This window comes from Leptosomus discolor, chromosome 1 (assembly GCF_034619465.1).
Source record: "Leptosomus discolor isolate bLepDis1 chromosome 1, bLepDis1.hap2, whole genome shotgun sequence".
Lineage (NCBI taxonomy): Eukaryota > Metazoa > Chordata > Aves > Leptosomiformes > Leptosomidae > Leptosomus > Leptosomus discolor.
Window position 1 is genome coordinate 151,800,160 of NC_141391.1, and position 23,592 is coordinate 151,823,751.

The 23,592-nt window shown below is 47.3% G+C and overlaps 1 protein-coding gene across 2 annotated transcripts in view; it reads right to left on the reverse strand.

Annotated features, from left to right (window-relative positions):
* Nucleotides 1-1,105: 1,105 nt before the first annotated feature.
* The window catches only part of IQSEC3 (IQ motif and Sec7 domain ArfGEF 3), a 100,492-nt gene continuing 78,005 nt past the window's right edge, over nucleotides 1,106-23,592 (reverse strand). Inside the window, exons 6-14 of one of the 2 annotated variants that reach the window (XM_086467372.1) lie at nucleotides 12,868-12,990; nucleotides 12,073-12,239; nucleotides 9,894-10,033; nucleotides 8,977-9,102; nucleotides 7,601-7,700; nucleotides 5,362-5,523; nucleotides 4,484-4,576; nucleotides 3,781-3,824; nucleotides 1,106-1,543 (exon numbers count right to left, since the gene is read on the reverse strand). In XM_086467372.1, the coding sequence (XP_086323498.1) occupies nucleotides 1,106-1,543; nucleotides 3,781-3,824; nucleotides 4,484-4,576; nucleotides 5,362-5,523; nucleotides 7,601-7,700; nucleotides 8,977-9,102; nucleotides 9,894-10,033; nucleotides 12,073-12,239; nucleotides 12,868-12,990 (1,393 nt within the window). Of the gene's footprint in view, nucleotides 1,544-3,622; nucleotides 3,698-3,780; nucleotides 3,825-4,483; nucleotides 4,577-5,361; nucleotides 5,524-7,600; nucleotides 7,701-8,976; nucleotides 9,103-9,893; nucleotides 10,034-12,072; nucleotides 12,240-12,867; nucleotides 12,991-23,592 lie in introns of those variants that run through there. The other variant, XM_086467378.1, reaches the window with a different exon arrangement.

The following is a 23,592-nucleotide window of genomic DNA, read 5'->3' on the forward strand; positions in this document are numbered from 1 at the left end:
AAGTGAAGGGGACATCCACCTGAGAAGGTGAAAGTAACACTTGGCTTTGCTTTCATCAGGTAAAAAAAGCAGGTGGGCAGGAAACACAAAACCAGCTAGAAGGAGGAAAGCAGAGGTGGGTCTGTTTTATGCTAGAGAAGACAATCTTAGGGGGGTGGGCGGTGTGTGTGTGTTGAGGCAGGAGGGCACTTCTTGGTGCCATCTCTTTGGAAAAGTACTCATCCATTCCAGGAAGATCCCTGGACTTAATCACTCCCTTCTGCTCCCTCAAAACTGCTTGGTGTTTCCTTTAGTAAGCATGCGCCATACATACGCTACCATACAGGTGTATTTACATGTGATGAGGTCTGCTAGGTATCAGCAGAGGTCTCTCGTACAATGCTCCAATGTAACAACAGAAAGAGTTTTGGTGTTCAGAGTGAGGCCATCTCTGTGTTGTACTGCAGCTCAGGACAGTCCCTCCTCCTCTTGAGCTCTCCTTCACTCATGCACTCCTTCACTTGGAACCGGCTGCTGCAAGGAGATAATATTTGAAGAGCGATGAGGAGAAAGCGTGGCAAGTGGTACAAGTTCTCAGCTCCAGCTTAGCAGGCAGCAGCAGTGGTGGCAGGGGGAACTCCACCCCCAGGAGTGCCCCAAGGTCGGTCCTTGGCACGGGTGAGTCCGTTTCTCTCCGAGGCTGGTGAAGTTTTAGGGTAGGAACAAACCTATGGTCAGGTAAATGCAAGGCAGGGAAGGAGGTTGAGGAGTAGCAAACGGAAGACACAGTGTCTACGAAGCAGCAGGTCATCGAGCCTCTCAGGAACAGGGCAGCAAAGTGCTACACGGGGACGGCACGAGCACGGGAGGCCAGCTGGGCTGGCAGGGTGTGCGGATGTGTGAGCATGTAGGTTGGCAGTTTCTAAAGATGGCTCCTCCCAATTAGCATCATCTTGAGAGGAGACAGGGTAAGATTTAGGTCAGTTGGCTTTTTTTTTTTTAATTTTCTTCTTCTTTTACTAAAAAATAAATCACAAACTAGATCTCTGTAGGCAGAAAGGGTCCGCAGGAGGCGGTGGGGCAGGGAAGCAGGGAAGTCTGTGCTGTTTTGGTGCTGGTGGTGTGGCTACACGAGGCTGCGTGAGCCACTGGAGTACCTGCGCCTCTGAAGCAGGGAGCTAGGGGGGCAATATTGGTGGGGATGGTTGTAGGGAGGTGGTGGAGGTGGGAGGGGAGGCTGATGGACCAGCTTCATGGGGGTCCCGGGGAGCCCACTGCCCATACCACGCCAGGGGGTGGAGGTGCAGGAATCAGAGGTGACATAGCGTGTCAGAGTCTGGTTGAGGGCCGGCTCCATTCGAGCGAGGCACGGCTTGTCCAAGACAATGACTTTGACAATCTGCTGGCACTGTACAAGTGTCCCCGCCGAGGCGGGGTGCGAGGGCACCAGTGCTGTCTCCAGCCGCTCCCGTGGCATGTTAAGACGCGTGCTGGGCTGCATTCCACTCTCGGGCCCCAGGGTGGAGTTGTGCTGGTACGTTTGAAGCCTGTTGTGAATTGACACCTAGTTTAGAAACAGCCAAAGAAGCATTAAATGTTACAAGACTTTTCCCATCTGCTGCTACTGGCTGCCCTGAACCCCCACCACCAGTTGGCCTCACATGCATTAAAACCTCCCTCCCCTCAAAAAACCCAGAATAGGCACAACCCCTGGCTGCACAGCCCCTCCCAACAGCCCCATCGTCTCCATCTAGGCCTAAGTGCCCCTGTCCTTTCCATCACATCAAAGGCGGCAGGGCCGGCGTTCCCAAATGTAGTGCAACTTTGATTATCCAAATGGCACAGGGAACGCAAATCAACTCTAGGAGTGGAGGCGTCCATGAATTCTCGTGGAAACGAACAGACCTCGGAGGTCATGCCCTTGTCCCCACCAGCAAAAAGGAGAGGGGAACCAGACAGCAAGGTTTCAGATAATCGAGGTTGTACATTTCAGCAAAATGACAGTAGCTGAATCTGAGATAGAGAGAGACAGAGAGACTCAAGCCTTTCCCAGCTTCCTGCCTTTCTGAGTAGGAAGGTACACCACATGACTGGCTAATCTGTTTACAAAGGAAAAAGCAGAAATCTGACATACTCTAGCAAAAGGCAGCTCCCTCTGATCCATTTGATGGTTTGTCAGTGAAAGGAAATGATTTTCAAAAAAGGAAAAAAGAAAGAAAAAATGCCCATCTAGCTCATACAATGATAAAAGAAATTCATGATGAAATGGCAGCAGATTAGATAATCTCAAAGAAATGGAAATGCTCCTCTGCTGGCAGAGTATTACTTGAGCAGTTGAAAGGGGGAAGGGAAGCAGGAGGTCATCAGGGTCCCCACAGAGAGATGCTGTTAATGGAGTCAAATAAGTGAGCTCACTGAGTCCAGTTTGAAAAGAGGGGCTGGCCTGGGCTGGAGGTCTCCAGTGCGGGAAGCTCAGCAGGAAAATGAGACTTCCCGAATAGTGCATGAAGCTACAGTTCCTCCTGGCAAGGACATGGACTGATGGAGACCCCAAACCACAGCAAAGTTGCTGCCTCAAAACAGGATGTCAGTCAAGTGACAAACTCTGGGTAGGAAAGAAGTGCTTGCAGGTTGGCACGGCACTTCCAGCTAGACAGGGGCACAGATGTGCAGCTGGGACAGTGGGGTTGCCTTGATGGTCTGGCACGTTTGGCAGCAGCGCCAGCAACTGGGAAGGAGAAGCTGTGGAGTGGCCAAGCTTCTCACCATGCTGGAACAAGGATGAGCTCTCTGTCCCTTTCTCAAGCATGGAGGTTGCTCAGACTCACTTCACAGCAGGACATAATACTGTGTCAATATTTATTCAGGCTGTGGAACATCCTATAGGAAAAACTAGTTGTTGGGCCATGAAGTGCCAATGATATTAGGCTACATGGAAGCCATTCTCCACATGGAAACACTCTTCCCAACAGGAATAGGAAACTGGCTGGGGAGAGGCACCTTCCCCAGAAAGGGGGTGTCTGCAGGGAAATAGGATGCTCTTCAGGGAAAAGAAGCAGCACCCATTCCCCACAGAGAAGCTGAACTCTTCAAGTAAGTACACTATGACAAGAGGGGATAGAACTACCCTGGAAAAAGGGCAAATTCAGGACAATGGAGATATTCCAGACAGGGAGAGAGTAGGAAGTAGTAGATAAGACTTTCAGTGTGAAGATTGCATTTTCCTGTTTCCTCACAGGCAGTGGGAGTATGGGTGTCTGTGAAGAAACAGGCAACCCACTGGATGCTAGACATCCCTGCAAAGATAGATGTACACAGGACAGCCAAGCTCCCTACCTAGGAAGGTGAAGCTCTAGGGAAAGTCTCTGGTATACAAAGGCCATGCTTAATCCCCGTCAAGGGGGGATGGAGAAACAGAGCTGCAGAGATTGTGCAGGAAAGCTGGGCTGCAGGGAATTTGCATGTGATGCTGCATGGAGTTAGCATGTCAGGGAAGTCTTTAGTGGGGTTCTCAGTCTCCCCATAAGCAGTGGGGTGGGTTAGTCTACAGCGTTTGGGAGCTTGGTCCATGAGGGATGTTACAGTTATAAAAATTGAAAATGCTTTGAAGTTTAGTTTGGATTTGAAAGTTGTATTACCCGTCCTAGCAGTAACTTTTAATTGTATCTCTGGAAATTGGTAAAATTGTCAGTCTGGCTGGGGAGGCATTGATTAAAACCTGAGAAAAGAAACAACAGAGAATGTGAGAAGAGCTGAAGTGAGAGAGAATTACTTACCTCAGCTGCTCTGCACTCTACTTACCTCCACTGTGCTGTCCGAGACCTTCTCCCCCAAATCCTTTTTGCCTTTGAAATAAAATAAAAGGTCTCACTCATGAGGTCTGTACCTTTAGTCAAGAGCGGGCCCTCATACTGTGGACTGGAAAGCTAAAGGGACAGGTGAAGAGCCAAGCAGGACTCTTGACTGCAAGAACAAATCCAGACCCTCTTGCAACCTGGTAGCCGCTTAGTGGGGTAGGAGAAGGCCCCTTTGGGGTCCTATTCTTGGGTCCTGATCTCAGTGCCATTCTAGTGAGTTGGTAGCCACTCACCTTTGCACTTGTTTTTTGCTGGCATACAAGCCAAGGCATGAATAGACACAAAGCCTTCGATACAAAGAGGCTGGTCCAAAGTGTTGGTGAAGAGGCTGGAGGAAGTTAATAGTGCAGTTACTGTATTGCACCAGTTCAGGGAAGAAAAAGTGGTCCAGGTTCTCCAGCAGTTACCTATGCTTCATCAGGAACACGTCTTTGCTACATGTTACAGCTACAGACTAGGTATTGAGACTTTAAGGGCTTTTCTAGGGCATTTGAAGAATGCATATCCTCTCACATTTCCACTATTTGCCCAAGGCTAAAGGATACAAACCTGAACACTTCTTTTTGCAGTTATTCTCACAGGAATCAATGAGAACACCTTTGCAAAGGCAGCACTGCTTGACCAAGAGAAGCTGGGTGTCCTCTTACCTGTTGGAGAGCCTTGCTTAGATTGAAGTTCCATCTGGGCTCCATTGGTCCTTAACGAGAGAGTCTTTGCCCCTTGCTGTTTCTCCAGCTCCCCTGCAAGACAGACACACAGAAGTGAATGAGGAGAGAGATGGAGTGAAGGACAGCAGCATATTGAAGGAGCAATATGGGAAGACAGCAAGGAGAATTAATGCAACAAAATGACAAGAGAGTTTCAAGAAGGGAGGGACAGAGGCACAGCCAAGAAAAAAAAAAACAGAAACTGGAGAGGACTTCACATGTGGAGCAACTTATATATCTCCACACAACCTTCTATGTATGACCTGCTTTTATACAGAATAGGTTACTGCTGCACGGGAGGGGACCACTGGTGCTGAGTTACTTTGCCTCATCAGTTTATACGTGGAAAAGCTATCAAATACTACATACATCTGGGGAAGAGGCCACAGAGGGACACAGTACAGAGTGCTTGTCCCCTAGACATTATTGGAGTGAAGGACAAGGCTACTAAGGCTACCAGACCTGTCTTGTTCTTCCCAGCTATCTACAGATCATATTTGCATAGTCAAAGAAGTATGGGATGGAGAAGATCCTTCTGGGTCTGATGGTCTAAACTTCACTATTCCAGGCCACTGGATCACACATCCTGTTTCATAAACATCATACATAGTTAAGTTCTTTAATTTCTCCTGCTAGTGGGTGGACACAGAGCCTGCTTTTTCACCCTGTCAGTGAACACAAGAACAATCCTGTGCAAACTTGGGCTACTCATCCGCCTTCCCCCTGCTACTGAAGAACCCATTTCCTTTACCCCTTCTCCCTTGCAGACACATGCAGTGTGATGGCATTGGAGTGTGAATTGTATTAGAGGCCCTTACATTCAATTCGTATCTGCTCCAGCTCTGTCACTTCTGCTATTGACTCTTTCAGATCTTCCACAAACTTCTGCATTTCCTCAGCACCCAGAGCACAGAAGTGTAGTACTTGTTTCTTCTCTGAGCCCGAAACTGGAGTGACCAGTGTGATGCCATGAGGGTAATCTGTAAAGAAGATGTGTTGACAAAATAAAAAGGCATCAGGCATTCTTGCTGGAGTAGTTGGCTGCTTTTGTACCTCTGCAGGACAGAGAGTTTCCAACATGAGTCCAAAGGAATCGTATACCTAGAGTTTGTCACACTGCAAACTGTGGCAACCTGCAGCATTGCAGCCCTCCAAGGGAACAGAATCACCAAGCTGCAGCAGCAAGGCAAGTGGCATGAGCACCACAGCGCTACCAAAACCAGAAAAATCTAGCTTTTAGGGCAACATGGGTTCTGTGAACCTGAGCACAGAGGTAGGACTGTAAAGCCCTTCTGAGTTTATGTAAGAGTAAACAGTATATATGAGGCCAAGAGCATGAGGCCTGTGGGAGATGCAGCAGGAGAGGTTGGTTTCTGGAGCCAAAGCCCAAACAGCCATTAATGTCCACAGTGGCAGGACTTCTCCACAGTCTCTACTTCCATCAGCAGAGAGCATGGCAGGGGTGTTAGCACAGCATGAATGGTAAGCTCATTGCGCTGTGCAGAGAGAAGGGTAAAGAGAAAGATGTGGGTTTGTAGGTCTCTGGTTAGCACTCCCCGACAGGGAAAACACACGAGAAAGTAAATGAAATGACATGCCCAGAGAGTGAAAGTATCACAATAAAAGGCCTTGTGTTTTAAAGATCAGGTTGGGTGCAGGGAGGTGGTGGCTGGAGATTCAGCCAACAGAAGCAGGAGAACAAGAGGGTGCAGAGAACTTGCTACACTTGTGACTGGACTTTCTCTGCCTTTTGCTCAATGGCCAGTGGTTTCAATCTCTTTTCTCCTTCCCTCTCACCTTTCTCTTCATTTAATTTCTCTCTTCCCCTGTCCTGCTTTCTCTCCTTCTCCACTTCTCCTGCAGCTGCTTGCCTTCCCCACCCTCCTCCTTTATCAGTCTTTACCAAACAAGTCAAAGGACCAACCTGCTATCTGCTGCCAGCTCTCAGCTCCCCCTGTTTTTGTCCCAGGCCCCTTTTCCCACCCTGTGTCTGTCTCATCTGTTCAGATCACAAGCTCTTTAGGACATCTGCTTTTCTGTCTCTGCAGGGGATACACAACAGGATGCCTTTACCAGAAGATCCTTGGGCACTCCCAGGATAGTCGTGATATCCCTGAAAACTGATAGCACCTCTGATGGTGCCTCCTGGGGATGTTCAGGTATGAATGACTCTTTTGTATATACAGGGATGTGAAAGCCTCTTCATGCTCCAGAGGGTAGGGTGTTGAGAGAGTGACTCATGCTGGCAACAGGGTAGAGGGAGGATGTAAAAAACTTAGTATAGCCACAGTGCTGCTCCAGTCTTCCTTCCTTGCAGCATGTTCTGCAGGTGCTCACAAAAACCCCAGTGGGCATCAGCCACACTTGCCTAGGACTGCTGTGCAGCCCCTCTGCCTGTGCCAGCAGGAAGCCCGCCTGTTTCTGGAATTCCTCCACAGCACAACCAGCCTCAATCGTGACACATCATGGCTCTATTCCCAGACCATCAAGGTCAAGATGACTAGGGCTGGCCTCTTGCCATGTTTGGTGGGTGCTGTTCCGAGGGCTCTGCTTCTGCCTTGGGAAGCTTTCAGCACAGCACAGCATGGCAGAGTGTGGGGAGGCAGCAGCAGCACCTGAGCCTTTGCTGATGTGGAAGGTAGAGGCGGGAGTCGTGACTTTGGGCTCGAGGAAAGAGGGGCTAAAGCTGGCAGCATCAGTTTTGTCAATGAGATTCTCCACCTACAATTGGCTCCCGAGAGATCAGTGAGATATATCTGAGGATTGAATTCTTCATTCTTCCCCACTAGTGCTCTCCCTGCCACCATGATAAGCCAGATCCTTCAGTGAGCTTAAGTTCAGCCCCTCTGCAGGTGCTCAGACCTAGCAAGAGGTACCAGGAGCCTTTTCTCATCACATTGTACTCACACAGCGATCTCCTCAGCACGAAGCCTACACTTTTAAGCCTGATGGAATCTCTCTTATGATGCAAACTCACACTGGGTGACGCAGCTCCCCTCCTTCCTTCTCCTTTTCCCTGCCAAACCCCTCCAGGCAACCGAGGAGCAACAGACTTACATTCATTCTCAAAGAGATGGAACTGCATCCCTAGCAGGCCAACCGACTTGCAAAATGTGTATGTTGAGGAGCTTTTCTTCTTGGGGCAAAGCTTGAGGATCTGTTGGAGGGAAAGATGCATCATTGGGCAGGGTGCTGGGGAACAGTGAGGCAAGACCAACGCAAACTGCTCAAAGCAAAAAAGCTTTTTGCAAGCCCTGTTAATTGTACATGGGAGTAATACTTGCTGACTGACAGGCTCTTTGCCCAGAAAGCTGCCTGGCATGCTGCACTTGTAACAACTTGTGAAATCCTGTACGAGTAGCCCTGGGCCCCACTCAGCTCTCTGTCTCCCAGGGGTGCTGGCTTTTTGATGCCCACATTTCTGAATTTGCAAGGGTAATTCTCTTCATCAAGGGCCAGATCAAAAGGCAAAGGGAAGCCTGTCAGAAATACCTTAGAGCTGGGAACGAGAGCATATGTGAATGCTGTGCTGCCCTCGCTCCCTCTGCACTAGTTCTTACGGTTCTGATTTATCCCATGGAGTAGAAGGGTGGCAAGGAGCAGACCCTCTCCCCAGGTTCACAACTGTACAAATTGGCGCAGAGAAACAGGTGGGGAAAGCTCTCTTGTCCTCTGCTCCTACAAAAGGGTTTGGTTTTAGCCTTACATTTGTAACACCCACTTTCTTTTTGCCATTAAATTCAGCAGAACTTCCATCTTGTTTGGCCTTGTCCCAGTCTCAGTGTACCTCTGCCCTCTCTTGTACCTGTCTGAACTCAGCTGCAAGGTTGCTGGGGCAGGACACTTTTAAAAGTACTATCATAGATTCATAGAATCACAGAACGCTTTGGGTTGGAAGGGACCTTAAAGACCATCTAGTTCCAACCCTCCTGCCATGGGCAGGGACACCTTCCACTAGACCAGGTTGCTCAAAGACCCATCCAACCTGGCCTATACACATTTGGGTGTCCAGTAAGTAGTATCTACTCTCCTACAGCCTTTGCAATGTTAGAAGGTAGTGGTTTTAAAGTGTCTGGCAGGAAAGATTTAAAGTGCGCGGGAGGGCTCTGTCTACTATAGTGCAAACAGACAAAGAAATGAACCTTCCTTTCATGAAATGAACCTCCCTGCTGGCAAAGGCATGGGAGAGAGCAATGACATTGCTTGGATGTCTGTGGGATGTGACTGTTTTTTCAAGGGTTAGAGTAGTTTTAGATTCAGTAGGTTTTTAACAGTGAAAGATCCACAGCTGTGTCTTACAATGTTGATGGACGAGGAGATGGTCTGTCCTTAGAACAGGGGGGAAATGGGTGTTGTGGACTGGTTTTAGATTTCTTTATAGAAATCAGGGTGAGTTTTATCATTGCAGTGCCTAATTGCCAGAGCACACTCACCACCAGCAGGTCATTGAAGAGAAAAACTTCCCTCTGGTGAGCTGCCTGCTTCTGCACCTTGTTCACATCAGTCACTTCATACAAGCGGCTGCAGCAGACCAGCCGCCGATGGGGCACGGACAGAACCTGTGGAAGAGCCACAAGAGCATGCAGAGGCTGAGGGAGGTGCCACTGTGGTTCTTCCCCACCCTCAGCCTGCACAACCCTGCCCAGTGACAGTTAGCACAAGCCAGTTCTGCCCACTCTGCTGACTCAAATTGTCTCCTCACCACCGCTCCTCACCATCACTTTTCCTGCTGGTGCAACAGCAGAGAGAGCTATGCCTTTGTGATGTGGATAAATCAGAGGAGTGGGACAGCCTATAGGCAACCCTCTTGCTCACACATCCTATCTTCACATACCTCTGGCTTTCAGTCACTGGGTGACTGCTCATCCCCTCTCACCCCACTGGACATCTGCAGATGCTAAAGAAGCTGTCTCTGCATTTGGGGGTCTCTTAACCTTGTCAATCCTTAGAGAGCTCATTAGAGACAGATGGGTGATATTGTTTTCTATCACTTTGACTTCAGCTTCCTGCACCCTCATAAGGCCTGAAAATTTGAAACACTGCAGAGTTATCACTAGAGCATTGGCAGGCAGGACCTGCATTGGCAGGCAGGATCTGCAATGAGGTTCTTGGGCAAACAATTACCACACCAGATACTGTAAATTCTGGCCAAGGACATCCCCCCAAATTAGGAAAGAATGAGATAGCAAGGAAGAAAGTGTTTGGAGAAAAAGGAATTAATTCATCAAGACAAGCAAGGGAAGTATTACAGAAGAGGAGTAGGGCCATAGGAGAAAGGCAGAAAAGAGGGCAGAGAGGGAGATGGGGGTAAGAGGCGTGAGTGGGTGCCAGCAGGGTTATGGATGCTCACCGTTTTCATTCCAACAATGGACTTCTCCACTTTGGTGACATAAGTCACATGGTCCTCATTGGATTTTAGCTCTTTCTGCTGGATCCTCTCGTAGATCCCCACTACCAGCTCCCGTGGGATGTCAGCACCATCATCGACCCCTGCCAAACACAGAAGATGTCGGGCAGGCTAGGCAGACGTAAAAGGAAAGGGAGGACCCAGTGGACCCTGACAGGCAACTAGTGCCTCTGCACTGTGCAGTGCTGGGAAGGCTGAAGGGAAAGAGCAATACTTCAGGCTGTCTTCTTTCTTGCTCTAACACACCTAATGCACCAGCAGGAAAGACTGACATCTCTAAGGCCAATGCAGAAGATTTCATTATTCCATTGCTCCGCATGGTGGCTCCTTTCCATGTGTTCCCTAAGGTTTTATAGCCACAATTTCACATTCATATATTTCGGGCCACTCAGCAGCACCCCCTGCATTGATTTCATATCATCAGAAGTGCTAGATGTGGAGGAGATCTATGATGGGATTCAGCTGCTCCTCCTGCCAATGCAAGTGTCAGCTCTCCTGTTTGCTTGGTGGCCTCCACCACTTTCCTTCTCTGCTGTCTCCTAGGAGTAATACTCTCCTGCTACTCTGTCTGGGATATCTCTGTCTTGGTTCTGTCCCTTTCCTCTTTTACATCTCCTTAGATAACTCTCCAAATTTTGCTGTCTGACCCTTGCAGAACTTGGCAGAAATGTTTTCTTTCACCCTTCCCTGAGCCTAACACCGTAAATTAAATTGTCAGTCTTTCCTCTGAACTGAATTCCTTCAGTCATTTTGTATTGATTTTCTCTGCTTTTTCTGAGGAGTGGAGAAGCATTATCACCTCCTGGCTTCCTCATCCACATCCTTGCAAATGTAGCCTGAATACTCTTTCTTTTTCCAAATACAGGCTGGTAAATATATTGACCTGGGCATTGGCCTGCAGGTGAGTCTGGGATGAACTGTCTCCCCTTGTCTGTAATGGGGTGACATTCACTCACTCTAGAGAATTGTGGTGTGTCACACACTGGAGGTAAGTGATCCTCATGTTGGCCGAATTTATGTTTATGTGAACTGGCGGATTTTCAAGACACTTTAAGTGTAAGTTAACATAAAAAAACCTTTTGCGTTAGTGCTATCAGCTGTAATACCAAAGGGTCTGATGTCAGGTATCAGCCCCATTCAGTATCTCAGGAAATAACTTGAAAGAGGGCCTCAGTGTCGCATTACACCAGTCTGAAGTGGATGACAAAGTGGCTGTCAAATCAGGGAAGGTGTGGGAGGCTGAGATGAAACTTTCTGAACAGCAGTCAGGACAAAGAAGTAAGTCAAAGGAACCCACAGAAGTTCAAAATCTAGACAGCAATTTACACTGGAAAAAGTTTGAGGGAGTTTCATCTGAATTGCAGATGTGCTGTAAGAGACACTTGGAAGATGGCTGACCTAGGATGACCTAGGAGTGAACATGGCTGGGAAATTAGACAAGAATTTGTCTAGACATGATGTCAAAAAGGCCAAACAATACTAAGCTGCATTAGCAGAGCTGAAAATAAGGAGGAGGCAGTGGCTTTATATATGATTATATTGTGACCACATCTGAAAAACTCATTTTAGCAACCTATTACCAAGATGGGAAGGACCGACCTTGAAAAACAGAAGAAAATTGATTTGGGGAACTGATGTATCAGAAATTCTGAAAAGGTAATGTATGCATGAACTCTGTCACGCCTACAGTTACTATAAGTAATTGCAAGCAATTAAGAAGGGGAAGATCTAGCCTGAATAGAAGGAAAATGTGTTCATAGATTCAAAGCAGCAAGGAGGGGAAGGGCTTGTTTAGCACAATACAGCAGGGTCTAAGAAGGATGGAGCTGAACAATAGGGAAATGTAATACAATGGACTGCTTCCAAGCAGTCGGATCTATAAAAAGATTAAACCATCTCTCAAGGAAAATGGTTGGTTCCTGAGAAGGCTAGACAGCTTTCTGCAGAAGACAAAGCTTAGATCTTCCCCAGTATCATAGAAGACACCTCAAAGGGCCCTCCATGTCTGGCTCACAGGGAGCAGCAGCAGCCCTGGAGAAAGGCAGCTCTACTAGGTTTTTGCTGCCTTCATCTAGGCAGAATTTAAAGCAAGAGGGCAAAAAAATCAAAGCAGGACTCTCACCTCTCAGATTGCGTATGAAGTCCTCCAGCATCATCTTCCTGTCAGGCTTGATGTTGGGGCTGTACATGTCTGTATTGAGGAGGATGATTGCAAAGGCCAAGATGAAGATGGTGTCCGGGTTGTGAAACTGCTGGACCACATCTGGGTTACACATGCAGTACCTCTGGCTGCAGCAGGAGGGATGCACACACTTAACATGGAACATGGGAGTCCTCTACTCCAGGGTGGCAATGGCTTCATCACAAGTGGATCAAATTCATCCTTTCACTCCACCTCTCACACAAATAAGAAGGAACTGACTGCTTTCTGAAGGCAAATTTACCTACCAACAGCTGAAGTAGGCCACTGAAACTTCAGCCTTCTTGTCCTCAGGAACCAAAAGAGCAAGTGAGACTAGAGAGGACTATTCAGGCTGGTGTCACTATGTAAAGGTAATATCAGAGGTGTCTACTCCAGCCTGCTGTGCTAAGGGAGAAACCCAGCACCCCTGCAAGCCCCAGTGCTGCTCTTCCTGTGAGTCACCAATGAACAGGGAGTCCCTTGCTGGCAGACATGTCAGGACTGGCCTCACTCTGGCCCTTTGGTAGATTTGCCACTGAACAACTGACAAGGACATAGCTCTGCCGCAGCTGTGGCACAGAGGACTCCATGCTTCAGAAGCCCCTCCATGATCACCTTCTTTGGAAGGGAGGTCCCTGGCCATTCACTCCATGGCTGCTGCATGTTTTCTGCCTTGGGTGTGCTCTTTGCTTCCACCTGGTTGCAGCAGTGGGGCTGCAGGGCTCATTCTCTTACCTGAAAGCCTCAATTAGTCGCTCAACCTTCTGTGCCTCCCCCTGCACGCGGATGTGGGCCTGGAATTTCCGCAGGGCTTCATCCAGCTCCATGCCTGAGAAGTCCATCTCATCCACCACGCAGCTGTGGGAGGGGGACACAGCCTTCATCAGCACCTCCTCCTGCGGAGGATGCCAGGCAGGCTCCTTCACTACAGTACCAAGGCTCAGTCCCCAAGGGAAATACCGTGGGAGAGGCCCTGAGACATCACTACCGCTGCCCAGATCATACTTAAAATGGACAGTAATTTCAGACAAGTGATTCCTGCATTCTACAGCAGGCGAGCAATTCTTGTGCCTAACCATATATGTATATATGAGCGTGTGTGTATATACATCATGATATATATATCATACCGTACTATATACAGCATATATATTTACATATACATATACAATGAAAGTATATATATATATATTTATCTGTATTTATATAGATACAGATATCTAGACATCTATATTGTCATAGGTATTTAGACACCTACATGAATACCAATATCAATATAGTTAATCCTGATAATCCTTCACCCATTGTCCATCCCTCACTCCCTCTCAGCACATGCACTTGTTAGCTACCTGCTTATCCATCCTTCCCTTATCTCTAGTCACTGGGCTGCTCCTGCACTTGTCCTCTCTTCACCTTCCATTCAGTCCAGTATACATCCCCATTTGCAACCCATACTGTCTTCACCACTCTTCACTCCCACTCAACCACTGCAGCAATAATGTTCATTATGTCTTTAAAGACCAGAGCCAGCTCAGAGAAAATAGGAAATGGAAGCTGTTGTACAGAAATAACATTGCAACACCAGCTGGCTTGTAACATCAAGGCTAGGTAAAACTCTGCCCATGTAGTCAAACACCAGGAGTTCTCAACAATTCATTCTGTCCAAAGCCCTATTCATTTTATACAATTCTACCCATTCCACATAATCTTTTCAATTTCCACCATACTTCAGTGCCATGCTTCCCTGTCATCTGCTGGAAATCCTTCATCTCACACATCCTTTAACAGTGATTCATTGCACACTGGTAATTAATAGACAATTTAGATACCCAAAGCAGAGGATGCCACCTCTCTTGTTTCCCATTACTACAGCATTCTCAGGCTGTAAAAGTCCTACTGTTGGTCACCAAAACTTACTACTACAGTTCTTGCTGTCTGTACCAGTCAAATAATCTAGTTGTTCTTATTCTTACTGCATGATATTTTGGTCATTTGTAATGACAACACCTTCCCCATGTGGCTTCAGCACATTTTGTTAGCACATTCCTACCTTTTGTGTCCAGGTCATTACTGCAAGCATTTATCAAAAGACTAGACTCAGAAAACTCTGCTCATAACCTCCCTTAGGCCCAGCTTCCCATTTCAGCAGAGTATGTAGGCACTAACGTCTGCATCAGCCAGTTCTCTCCCCCGTTTATGATTCCTCTGCTGATTTCTCTCTCTTCAACTCTCAACTAACAATTTCTCATGTCAAATGCTTTGGTGAAGTCTAGAATTACCTTCTGCATGTCCCTTGTCTAGAAAACCAGTTATTTTAGGGAAGAAAGACATTGAATTAATCTACTCTCTACTGGCTTTGGTATGTACCATTTACGTTCCTGTCTGCCATTATTCTTTCCCATAAATTCTAAAGCTGACATTCTATCTGACAGACCAAGAAATTCACAGGTGCCAAAATCCCATTTTCTTTAAGCCTTTCTTAAATACAAAGTTAGTAATTTGCTTATCTTCAGCCACATGGCACCACTTTGACATTACAAGTGTATTAAAAATTCAAGGACTTCATATTTTCTGCTTCTATATACCTTGGACGCTAATTCTATCTCCCACTCCCCCCCACTCCCCCACTCCCCCCCCCCCCCCCCCCCCCCCCCCCCCCCCTTTCTTTCATCCTCTGCATTATGTTTGGTTCGTTTTCTCATGTTGTGAAGGATACACTGATCCCAAATTTAAGGTTAGGAGGACATTCTCCTCAAGACCGGTTGTCTGGGACTGTATGAGGAGTGGTACAGGGAAAATAGAGGGGGAGCGGATTAACTCTCTTCTGGATCCTTCCATTTCCTAGGTTTATCTGGAAATTTGACCAAACAAACCTCTGCTAATAAAGGGATGTGCTGTCATCAGTTTCTTCTTCTTCCTTTCTGTGATAAACTGGAGATGTGTCTGTTGGTCTTTTTTGTAGTGCTGCACTTGGCTGTAGGCTGTTGGGAAGTGTTTTGTGAACTAGGCTGTTGAATGCCATGTACAGCCGTTCTAGAATAAAAATCTATTGCATGATGTCTCAAATGAGTGAGGAACAGGGTTCAAATGCTCAGAGATGTCCCTCTATTCTTCCATTCCCTCCTTGATTCAAAAGTTGAGATATCATTGTTTAACTGAAGTGACACCCACAGAATAACTTACGAAGAGCTCTGGCTGAACATAGTGATCAGTATCTTCTAAGGTTGGAGTCATTACAACCTCACCTAGGAAACCTGGGCTCTTTCCCTGCACAAACTCCACATAATCAAAATGTAGGAAGAACTGGTGAGGAGCAAGGACAGAGAATCAATGGAGCTGCTCTCACAGGAAATCTTACATGAAATATTTTTTTTCCTCTCCAAGAGGTGGACTGCAGAAACACACAAATGGTTTCTGTCAACAGCAGAAACTTCCTCCACTGCCTCTTTCCTTTGTTATTTTTATTTTTTTTATACTTATACTCACATGTCCCTTGGGTTAACATCAAGGCATTCTGCTTCTTGGAATTTATCTTTGATAGTAAAAAAAGTTTTTATCTGGTTAGTCATTATTGTGTTCACAGCTGCAACCACCTCTGAAGTTTGACTTTTGTTATTATTTTTTAATCCTCTCCAATGCGTGATGTTTCTCAGCATTGACCTCAATAATTTTTCTGTTATTGTCTGCTTCCAGACATGTGAAAGCAGAGTCCTTACACACACTGGTAAGACCTGCTGAGGTCACCCTAGTAACCCCAATCCACCAGCATTAATTCGTATATCTTTCACTCCCTCCCTCATTGATCATTCCTTCCACCTCCACACAGGCTGCTCTAACACGTTCTCACCCTTTGTATACGAATCCCAAATAACAAAGTCAATGCCCTTGATACAGAAAGCATCAAGTCTTTATTAGGACAAGTAGGACAAGGCAGCTTTTCATAGCTCTTTTCAAAATCAAACAGGCATTGCTACATGAGTTATGCTCAGCTTCTCCTTTGAGAGTTTCTGTAATGGACTGACAGATGCAGGTTTACTTTGTAAATTCTAAGATGAACTTCTGGGAGTCCCTTCCATTTGTCTCTCAGCCCCAAGAAGGGTGCCCTCCATCCTGCTTGCTGAGAAAAGCTGACCAGGCAGAAAGGACAGGCGAGGAAGAACGTTTGACTCAAGAAAAGTCAGCCTGAGCTTGCATTTGATTTATCTGACAAAGCTTGTGCCAAAGGCCTGAGGAATATTTCCTAGAGGAGCCATCAGGTATGCTACTACTTTCTGCGGCTAGACAGAAAGAGTGGTGGATCATAGTTGTCTGATAATTTTTGTGAGCAAATTTGGTGCAGCAAAGTCCATTCAAAGAGCCAAAGAGCCTTGTGCCATGGGGCTGCCACGTTCCTGCCCCTCTTTTAGGTGGCTACAAGTTTTGCTGCTTTGCCTGAGCTCAGATTCCTGTTAACTTTCTGAATGCACTCTGGTGCCTAAGCACTGAAATGCAATGCAACTTTCCTTGTGAAACCAGATCAAGGAGGTCTTTTCTTTCCAAGATAGAGACCCTAGAAGCTGACATAGCATATCTTGGCAAGTAGACTGCAAAAACTACATTGATCTCGTCCGCCTCCGGAGATGACAATGTCAAAGGCAGTGTAACCACATGCATGAGTGAGGTGTCTCTCCCCAAAACTGGATTTACCAATGTAAGAGACAAAGGTTGAGCTGAAAGCGGATGGCTCTCTGCATCCAAGGAATAAACTAGCAGCTTACGTGCATGTGCCAAAACCAGTGCTGAGTTAACTTTTTCACAAACAGCAGAACACCTGTGAGATGCCTATTCCAGGAACACCAGGAAGCCTGAAGGATAATGAAGCACGGGCAGAGTAATCACCTTATAAAATCTCCTCCTGTTTCAACTCTTTCCTCCCCACAGACTTGCAAGAAGCGACCTGAAATGAGTTCACCCACATCCAGAGATGTATTTAGTCCAGTACCCGCTGGTACAGGACTTTGGATATTCGGATCACGTTGCTGAAGTGAGCAGGAAAAATGCTGACACCCTGCTTCATAAAGAAGGTGATGAAGTTTCAGGGCTCTTGTGCCACCAGTATACATGGGAGCTTGATCTGTCCTGAGGCACTCAGCAGACAGGCACCTCACAACTGCAGAGAACTGCATGCCAGGTGGCAGGACCCAAAGGTGGGCTCCTAGTTAGATCATTTTTCTCAGCTATGACCTCTGTGGCAGCCATACTTCCTCCTAGGCTGGAGGGCATAGATCCCCCCAAAAGGGGATGGACATAGTGGCATCAGAGCTGCAAGGACTTAGCACAGGGCAAAGCATGGCAAGAGCCTTGTGGCAAAAGTCTTCAGTGAAGGCAGGAAGCAGCTGTATCGTGTGGGGCTGGGATCTGCTTGCCCAAGCGTAATGACCTATTTTCCAGCTTTTCCACTCAGGTGACAATGCAGCAGGAGCTGGGCTGCAACTAAAAGCATCTGTAATGAACCTGCAGCCCACGCTTAGGGAGGGAGCAAGGGGGGAGGCAGCCAGGTGGAAAGTTTAAACCACAAGGCACAAAGATATTAATAAAAAACATCCCTCTTAGTTTCCTTAACCCTATGAACTTTCTGAAGATGAACCAGGCTTAGGGTGGACTGCAGAGGAAGAGCTCAGCTCCCTGGGAGGAGGCTGCCCTGCACGTGTTAACTGAGGCTCACAGAAAGAAGAGTGAGCAGGACTCATAGATTCCATGCACCAGCACGCACTGGCGTATGTCCCAGTCCTGACCTCCATGCCCTCCTTGTCCAAGGGTAATCTCTACAATGGAGACCATGGCCACACCAGTCTTCCCTTTCTGGAGGATGCTGCACCACATGTACTGCCTGTTTGGTTTTTTTTTTGGGGGCTGAGTCATGCCTACTTGTCCTCCCAGGGTTATCGGTAGCTCACATAGCTACTCACTTGGGCATCCACTCTTTCCTAATCAAGAAATTGCCTCCTGTCTTGCACCAGAGCTGACTCGCAAGGTGGAGAGCTGTTCCCATTCCAGGCACACAGGCCATGCAGGGGAGGGTTCTGCTTGGCCTTCATCTTCCCCTCCAAGGGACACTGGGAATATGTGTCCCCCAAGGAACAAGGGAAACCAGTTTTCCCTGGGTATCTAGGCAGGTTCGAGCTGCACCTTCCATCTTTGCAAGCCTAGCGCAGGAAAGTTGCTCTTGTTCACAAGTTTGATCTGTGCCACAGCCCTGCTTGCAGCAGGAGGTCAGAACTGCCTGACATGTTCTTCCCCCTGTCCTGTTTCAACCACATCATTATCTATTGCTCCACAGCACAAGCTGCAGCACTGTGCTACTCAAACCCTTCTGTAATGCAAGTCCCCTATTGATCCTCTGTAACATCCTCAGCGAGAAGGGGAAACGAAGCTAGTTTGGGCTAACCCGTCAAGTTCACTCTGTCAGTCCAAGAGGAATCTAACACTTCTTTGAGAGACAGCCTCTTTTCTGGGCTCCCAGCTCTGCACTTACACTCCTAAGAGCAGCTTTTCTCTCCCTGACTTCCCATGAGAGAAAGAGAAGACAACACACATTTGGCAGACAGGAGAGCTGCTCACCCACAGGAAGAGTGTTTTTAACAGCAACTTACAGTCTAACACCAACCAGCCCCAAACTCAGCACAATGTCTCCTCTGCTCGAATCCCTGTCCCTTTCTCCTCTAACAGCAAATGCACCAGGACAGCCACTTCTGGACTTCCAAGTCCCATGACCTAAACACAAACCATCCAGTACCAGCAGCACAGCCGACGCCATTCATGGCATCACTCACATTATCTTGTTCACGAATGAACTATAAATTGCAGTAATTCCTGAGTCAGAAACAGGTAGAGGGGAAGAAGGGAAGGGAAGGGAAGGGAAGGGAAGGGAAGGGAAGGGAAGGGAAGGGAAGGGAAGGGAAGGGAAGGGAAGGGAAGGGAAGGGAAGGGAAGGGAAGGGAAGGGAAGGGAAGGGAAGGGAAGGGAAGGGAAGGGAAGGGAAGGGAAGGGAAGGGAAGGGAAGGGAAGGGAAGGGAAGGGAAGGGAAGGGAAGGGAAGGGAAGGGAAGGGAAGGGAAGGGAAGGGAAGGGAAGGGAAGGGAAGGGAAGGGAAGGGAAGGGAAGGGAAGGGAAGGGAAGGGAAGGGAAGGGAAGGGAAGGGAAGGGAAGGGAAGGGAAGGGAAGGGAAGGGAAGGGAAGGGAAGGGAAGGGAAGGGAAGGGAAGGGAAGGGAAGGGAAGGGAAGGGAAGGGAAGGGAAGGACGAATGAAGGAGATCAAAAGCAACGAATAAACACGTAATGAAGAGTGCACAAAAAGAAAAACAATACATCTGAACATGTAGTACAAAAGAAAGGAATGAAGAAAGGATGCAATAATGATGATGTGTCTCATTAAAAATATATGTTAATGCCTTGGGCATGACTTTTTCAAAGTAACAAAATGATTTTCCTGCAGTACTTGCCAAGTAGATTTGATAAAAACTGCTCAGTACCAGATCAGTGCTTTAATGGTCCAGGCTACCTCTCTACAGCTGTATTCCCTGGACTGGTAGACATTGAAACCCTAGGATAGGTTCCCAGTGACTCCTCCCAGCTGGCTGCAGGGCAGGTTGTGGAAGCAGATTCCCAGGAGAAAAGTCTAGATCTTATTGTGGGATGCTGGATCACAGTGAGCGGTTATTACTGTGGGATGCCCAAAATGGGTTACAGACGGGATTTATCCCCTGTAACATAAAATGCCTAAAAGCTAGATGTCCAGCCTAAACTAGCACATTGAGAAAAACAACACTCTTGAGGGACCTCTGTCTCTCCATTGACTAAAGGAATTCATAAATTGATAGAAGACACTAAACTTGGTGGTGGCTAACAATAGGTGAGATTAATCCTACTTTTAAAGATTTAAGCCTTTTCTGCAAGAGAAAATGACATACTCCATCTCCCTAAACAGACAGGCCTGAGCAGTTTAGTCTTACCAAAGGAAGTGTGCCAATTATAGTCAGATACTGCTCTCTCCCTTGTTCCTCTGGCTAGCGTGTATAATTACTTGTGAGTTATCCAGACACCTTTTCTGGGTTCCAAGAAAATCAGTTAAAGGTTGATAGATAAAGTAGGAAGATGGAAGGGAGAATATAATTTCAGAGCATTTAGGCACTGGACATGCAGGTGTGGGAAGGCAAAGCAGCATACCCAAGTGCTCAAGCCTCATACTAAGCTTACTCTCACTCACCCCCCTGCCCATGTACACAAACAGGCTTTGCAACCAGCATGGCACTTCTCTGGAGGTTTGCATTTACTGGGTGGGCAGTAAAGAGGGATCATCCTCACAGTGCCTAATGCCACTGTGCACTCCTGAGCTCTGTTGCCTGACTCCAGGTACAGGCAGTGGTTGGCTTGTTTGTCAGCCAGCACAGCCTCAATACCTATGGAAGCCAAGAGAAGTTTACAGAGTATAGACTTGTGGCTGGACTTACAGCTGAGTCTGGAGTTTGTAACCTGGGCAGCTCTGCCCCGCCTCCAAATGCACAAGGGAGGCTGACACTTTTGCAGATGTTTTAAAAGCTGTCCTATTATTTATTCATGCAGTTGGGTTAATTCAACCTGGCTGCAATAGAAACTCTGCTTACAATACACAATTCTAACACAAGTTTTCACATCAAGCGAAAGCTGAACTAACACAGCAAGTGGCATCAATAATTGAAATTGCTTTCGGGAGGGGGAGGACGGGCCAGGGCCAGGTCTGGGATGTGAAAGAGCAGAGACATCTCCCCCTGCATACAGGCTTGCTCACTGCAGGTGGTCAGAGCCTGTCCAACAACTATTGACCACTCACGGCCACCCTGCCTGGGCATTTGAGCTTGCCGGGACTAGGAATGCCTGATCTTCTTCTGCCCACTTGGGCCACAAAAAGGACTGTGGCATTGGGCAAATTGTGCAGAAGCTACTGTAGGAGCTATCCTGTCTGCCACATGCTCTCCAGGGAATACCATGTACCCTAACACTGTCTTGCTAAGTGTGGGTAGACGGGATTGCAAGACAGCCCTTGCAGAGTTCGTTCTCCCAACCTGTGCCAGTGTTCCTGAGCTAGTTTAATTGGAGTTGGATGGAAAATGAGAACCAGACTGGGTCTTAGATGGTTCTAAAATGCAGGTCTTTGAGCTGCCTTTTGTTCCCAAACAGCTCAGAAGTTGTGACTAGCCCTTGAGCTACAGTGCAGTGGAAATGCCAGCACATTACAGTACAGTGCCAGCCCTCTCCTGCCTGCAGCATGGACAGAAAAAATAACCAGGATGATAATCCTGGGCCAGAATTTCTCCTGGCAATGCCTTGTTTCCATGCATGTTACACTGCTGGGTGTGCAGCCATCGCCCAGCCAGCTCTGACAAGCATTCGATGAAAACTTGCTTCCAAAACCCACCAACCATTGCTATCCCCAAGCTCAGAACTGAAATAGGAAGAGAGTGAAAGCACCTGCAAAGAGCACAGCTACAACCAGCTGAATGTGTGTGCTTTTTCCTTCCTGGTTTAGAACATTTTGTGCATATTTTAGGTCTACTTTTATCTTTGTCTTTAAGGCAGATGAATCAGCAATTTATTGTGAAGAGGTGATAGCAGCACAGACTGTTAGTGTAAGAACATCATCTGTTGCCTGGGAAGATCAGACACAGGTCTGAACCCCAAATTCAAACTCAGTTGCTTGACATATGTCCATGTCCACACAGTCCATGTCCAAAATATGTCCATGTACACACAGCCTCAACAGCTCAGTTCCCATCTTTGAGCCTTGCTTTCTACATGTGTAAATAGGATGGTAGCTTTACTCTTTCATCGAACATTTGGAGTGGTACATTGAGAAGCGCAGTGGAAACCGAGGGTAATGAGCATGACGGAGTAGGGCCACCTGCTTTAATGGCCCTCCTGCAACATGCAGAGGCAAGACAGGCAACCACAACACAGCAGCTCCTGGGCACTGGGGCTGGGAGACAGACACCAAGCTTTGCAACAGGGACTGTTCCCAGGAGCTGCTGACACAGAGTTTGTAGTCACATGTGAGGCAGAAGAACGTGGTCATTTGCAGAGCTGATGCCAAATTTAGGACTACAAGGAAGTGCCAGCCTATTGCTGTTGCAGTACTTCCCTGTCTGTGCAGAGGCTAGGTGTGGACTTCAGCAGAATATCTGTCAGGGGAAGCAGCCCACACATTGCTTGCTGGAGAAAAAGAGGCAATTACTTTTAATTGTAGCTCTCAGCATGAAGAGACTGGAGAGAACATGTGTCTTGTTGCTGGCCAAATCAATACCCATGCAGTATATTAAAAAAACAGCTGGACCAAAGGTTAGGTACCTGCAGCAATAAGTACCAGCAATTGCAGCAGAAATTAATTTTGAAATTTGTGCCCAGATTTAGCCCCTGAACTGGCATCCTCCAGTCTTTCCCTGGAGTAGAAGTGGTGTTTGTATTGGATTTAGGGTTTCCGTTTGGCTTAGTTCAAGAGAAACCACTGCAAAATTTAAGGGACATAGGGAACATTTGGGAGAATAGGAGAATATAATAAAGGATCCAGTGCAAAGGAATTCCTGCTTAATGCAAAGGCGGCTCTCACCAAGAACTGTGCTTCTGCCTAATAAAAGAAAGACACAGCTGAGTGCTGGTCATCCCTTGAAACGCATCTCTGAATGAGATTGCTGTCCGTTGACTACACAGGTCATATCAGCCTGCATGGCAGCCCTCACAATCACATTCTGGTGCAAACTTGTCCTGCTTTCACTGTGGCGGTTCTCAGGATAGGAGAGGTGGTGTCCCCTGTTCCCGATGTCCCCCTTCTATCATACAGAGAGCTGTGCTTTCGCCTTTTCCCTCACCTGAAGTAGATCAGGACCAAGCAGGAAACAAAGGCTCCTCTCAGTTCCCTAAGCCTATCTTTGCAGAAAGCCTGTCATCTTGGACAATGCTCAAAACAACAGGTAAGATGTTTTTCTTTGCAACACTTCAGACCCTGCTCCTGTGATGCTGGGGGCTGACAAGTTAGCAATGGTTACAATGTGGAAAGCAGAGCAACAGGCAGGTGCTAAGGTAGTGTAGGTCTCAGGTATTCACAGGATTTTGCAGCCCAAATTGCAAGACTTGAAAGAGGAGAGAGGTGTAGGCTGAGAGATGCATGTCTTATGTGACCAGAAGAGGGTCACAGTGAGAGAATTGAAGGGAATGATCCAGCAAAGGCAGCCACTGAACAGATATAGGGAGGAAACTAGAGATCTTGTTCAGAAAAGGGACAGGTCAGCCCATTGGAGTTTTTGGAGTGGTGTTGTTCCTCAGCGCTCTGTGACTGCAGTGGTAATGATAAACCCTTAGTAGCATGCTTACTCATGCAGGCCTCTTCATTACCACAAACAGGACCAACTCCACTCTTACTATCCCCATAGTGCAGCTGGACAAACTGAAAAGC